Raw genomic sequence first — 4,316 nt, 5'->3', positions numbered from 1 at the left:
AGACCACAGAAGAAGACAGGAGACCATAGAAGAAGACAGGAAACCACAGAAGAAGAGAGCAGACCATAGAAGAAGAGAGGAGACCACAGAAGAAGAAGAAGAAGAAGAAGAAGAAGAAGAAGAAGAAGAAGAAGAAGAAGAAGAAGAAGAAGAAGAAGAAGAAGAAGAAGAAGAAGACAGGAGACCACAGAAGAAGACAGGAGACCACAGAAGGACATGTACCAGGAGCTCCCAGGTGAACTACATTACCTGGTTGCTCCGCTCCGTCCTGTCTGCTGGCTCACCTGTCAGGAGAGGCAAAGAGGGAGAGAGTATCAGAAGATGAACTTAAGTATTACACTGACCATTCATCCTATGTAAACGTTAAGCTTCTGCCTGATCTGTCTTATGTCTCCTGTGTGTTCATACTAAAGACGTTCCGGTTTCCATTAGGTCATGTAGCGTGCACTTTCATCCAAAGTCCCTTCCAGTGAATTCCGACACAGGAGCGGCTAGGGGTCAGGGGTCATCCTGCACTAGGACACCCACAGTTTGAATGTGGACATTGGGGATCAAACCCAGGACCCTTCTCCTGGGAGTCCGCCACCCTGACCATTAGACCACGCTGTCCCCCAGCGCTCCGACACCGAACCAGTTCCACTCCCTGTAGAAACGCTCAGAGTTCCTGTTTGAAAGGAAAGTGAAACTGAAACAGGAGGTGAGGCACAGCTGCTTCTCTATAAATACTGGCTCTGGCGCAGATCTCATGTCACACCTTTGATTAGCACTGCCAGGTCCAAGGTTATTATAGTAACTGGGTGGAAACTAAGGCAGACACCAACACTGTGTGTGTGTGTGTGTGTGTGTGTGTGTGTGTGTGTGTGTGTGTGTGTGTGTGTCTGTGTTAGTGTACTATGATGGTGTCATTTATTGTTCATCCTTAGAAGGGAACATTAAAGAGGATGCCTAAATAGGCAGGGTTGCCAGATTGGGCTGGATATCTGGCCCAACCTGGCGACACTGTGTCTGAGCTGCTCCTTTCCATGGGCCCTCCACCCATGAACAAAGCCTCCCTGTTTAACGTCCAGCTTGTTGTTCACCGCTCCACTCTCATATGGTTTGAGTCAATGAGAAACAAAGACTAGAAGTTCCTCATGTCCTGGTCTGTAATCAGACAGCAGAGTTTAGGAGGTACAGCCCTGAAGCATCAGCATGGGACACGTGGGGGGGGGTGGGGGAGAGAGGGGAGAGGGGGAGAGAGGAGAGAGGGAGGGAGAGGAGAGAGGGAGAAACTAGGATCCAAGGAGAAAAAGGGAGATAAATTGTGAGATAGAGGCAGAGCAATGGAGGGAGATGGAAGGAGGGAGAGAGGCATCGAGAAAATAGAGAGAACATAGAGAGAGAGAGAGAGAGAGAGAGAGAGAGAGAGAGAGAGAGAGAGAGAGAGAGAGAGAGAGAGAGAGTGAGAGGAAGTGAGGGGGATAAACATAAATTGATGCAGCTAAACTGGATAACTGGATGGCAATAAGGAGGAGATGTAATTTGATGCTGAAGGGTTTGAAGCGATGGCGGAGCACATGAAGCCATCACTACTACGTCTGAGGGAGTATTTCACCATCCGAGAGGAAATACTTAAAGCCCAAGAAGATACAGATAGACAGCAGACAGCTTAACAGACCAATATAGAGACAGAAAAACAAGCAGACAGCTTAGCAGACAAATAGAGAGACAGACAGATAATTTACCACACACGCAGACAGACGGATCAAAATATTAACTATAGATAAATAGATAGATCATCAAATAACAAACAGACAGACAGAGAGAGGGAGACAGACAGACAGACAGCAGACAGCTTAACAGACAAATAGAGAGACAGACAGACAGATAGACAGCAGACAGCTTAACAGACAGATAGACAGACAGTCAGACATCAACCCTCTTCCTGTTGGCTGCTCTGCGGTATCTGGTCTTGGTGGGAGAGGACCTGGTCTTGCTGGGAGAGGACCTGGTCTTGATGGTACAGGATCTGGTCCAGTAGGAACCCGTCTCTCGGGTCTAGAGAGTCCAGGACCCGGCTGTCCCCCTCCCCCCTCCTCCTGGCCCCCTTCAGGTCCTCATAAAGCCTCCGGAAGGCCTCCTCCCCCAGACGACCACACAGCACCCTGGGGGGAGGGGGGGGGGGGGGGGGGGGGGGGGGGGGGGGAGAGAGGAGGATGGGGCGAAGATTATAAGTTTGCCACAAAGACACATCCCTATCATGACAGGGGAGATATAGGGGAGGACAGAGGGGAGACAATAGGGGGAGGGGAGGAGAGAGGGAGAGAGAGGAGAGGAGACAAGACGAGAGGAGAGGAGAGAGGGAGGGAGGCCGTTGGGAGGAGACAGAGTGGATGATCGAGGAGGGTCAGTCACCCATCACTCTGTGGAGCCACATGTCACCGGCCTCACCCTTTGTTTGGGTTCTGCTCGCGCGTTGATTCATGTGTTTGTCAGAGTGTGTGCCTCCCAGTGTGTGTGTTTGTTAACTTGCGCATGCGTGTGGCTATTCAGTGTTTCTATATAAGCCTTTGGGTCTTTAGTTGCAGTGGTATCGTTGCATGTGCAGCCGCATGGATCCCAGGGGCCTCTGTCCCAGCCGGGGCGGAGCCGGGGGCCCCTGAGTGATGCTGAGGACCTGGGTGCCTTTGATTCGTAGACAGGCGGGTCCTAACCTGGGTGGGAGGGGTCAGTGACTGACCCCTCCACTCTCCCAGTGAGGGAGAGGAGGAGAAGGAGGTGGTGGAGAGGAGCCAGCCCTCTCCCTCGTTCCTACGGGGGGGCTTCCTGTTCGACAGGAAGTAGGGGGGTTGTCTGGTTCCAGGCCTGAAGCCCCGCCCATTTTGTAGAGTCAGGTCACAGGTCAGACTGATTAGGAGTGAGATGGAACAGTGTCCAGGAGGCTCCGAGCTGTTGAGGCGCGACAAAGCAATCAGGCTAATCGCTGGTGTTTACGGACGTTTACGGATCAGTTTATACATGAATGGGCGGGGTCATACTGGGGGTTATTGCAGAGGGGAGGAGGAGGAGAGAGGTGGAGAGAGGGGGAGGAGGAGAGGGAATTAGTTGACAAGACGAAAAGACGAGAGGAGAAAGGGATAATACAGAGACAGGGAGGCAGGGAGAAACGGAGGGAGAAGAAGGGGGAAGGAAACAAAGAGAGCCAAAGAAAGGGGGATAAGCAGGAGAAGAGGGGTGTTAGGGAGGAAGGGAGGGAGAGAGAGAGAGAGTTGGGGTGAGGGAGGGAGATAGCAGGAGCAGAGGGGAGTTAGGGAGGGAGGGAGGGAGAGAGAGAGAGTTGGGTTGAGGGAGGGAGATAGCAGCAGAAGAGGGGAGTTAGGGAGGAAGGGAGGGAGAGAGAGAGATGGTGTGAGGGAGGGAGAGAAGGAGGGAGGGAGGGAGGGAGAGAGGATGGGCGAAGAACGTAGAGAAGGAGGGACAGAGGGAGGAAGGGAGAAGAAGGGAGAGAGGGAGGGAGGGAGAGAGAGGGAGGGGGGAGAGAGAAGGAGTGAGGGAGTGAGGAAGGGAGGGAGGGAGGAAGAGAGAGAGGAAGGGAGAAGAAGGGAGAGGGGGGGAGAGAGAAGGCGTGAGGGAGGGAGGGAGGACTGCTCGGATTAGGTGTCTAGCCGTTATAATCCGTACGATTGGAGAACATACTTTTCTGTTGGTGTCGCGGCGGGGGGTTCTTATCTCGAGGTTGACCCCCGGCCTCCTGGTTATTGTGTCGCGGCGCGGAGATAGACGTGCCGCGAGAGGGGTCCAGCGGCACCGCGAGCCGCCATGTTGAGCCTTTATAAACCTGGAGGGAGTGAGGAGCTCACCCCTAGAAAACTTCTGTTCCGTTCGCCTCGCTCCACAACGTAGAGAGTGACGAAGTTACATCACGTTATTCTACAAATGAAGAATGAACCCGGATCTATGAATCATGAACCCAGATCTATGAACCCAGATAAATGAACCCAGATCTATGAAGCAAGATCAATGAACCCAGATCTAGGAATCACAAACCCAGATCAGGACTCATGAACCCAGATCTATGAACCCAGATAAATGAACCCAGATCTATGACCCAGATCTAGGAATCATGAACCCAGATCTATGACTCATGAAGCTGATAAGATCTACCTCAGCTGGGTAGAACCTGTGTGTTAGCTCCTGTAGCGCCTCCATCCCACAGCTAGGCCTGATCAAAGTGTGTGTCTTCATTATGTTTTGGTTCTCTCTATGACAGCTTCCTGAAGGTCCCCTCTGGGACAGGAAGCCTCACCAGAGACACGCCGCAGTGTCCAGAGTGTTAC

The 4,316-nt window shown here is 52.4% G+C and overlaps 2 protein-coding genes across 2 annotated transcripts in view; one reads left to right on the top strand and one right to left on the bottom strand.

Moving 5' to 3' along the window:
* The window catches only part of LOC307091977 (copine-4-like), a gene marked incomplete at its 3' end in the record, with an annotated part of 22,261 nt that extends 21,820 nt beyond the window's left edge, over positions 1–441 (top strand). The window contains exon 4 of the mRNA XM_079758831.1: positions 433–441. Coding sequence (XP_079614957.1) covers positions 433–441 — 9 coding nt within the window. The remainder of the gene's footprint in view (positions 1–432) is intronic.
* Positions 442–1,912: 1,471 nt separating this feature from the next.
* Positions 1,913–4,316, bottom strand: part of nek11 (NIMA-related kinase 11) — a gene marked incomplete at its 3' end in the record, with an annotated part of 52,822 nt that continues 50,418 nt past the window's right edge. Inside the window, exon 16 of the mRNA XM_079758819.1 lies at positions 1,913–2,144. Coding sequence (XP_079614945.1) covers positions 1,913–2,144 — 232 coding nt within the window. The remainder of the gene's footprint in view (positions 2,145–4,316) is intronic.

Source organism: Pollachius pollachius (assembly GCF_949987615.1).
Source record: "Pollachius pollachius genome assembly, chromosome: 1".
Lineage (NCBI taxonomy): Eukaryota > Metazoa > Chordata > Actinopteri > Gadiformes > Gadidae > Pollachius > Pollachius pollachius.
This window is presented reverse-complemented; position numbering and strand designations above follow the sequence as displayed.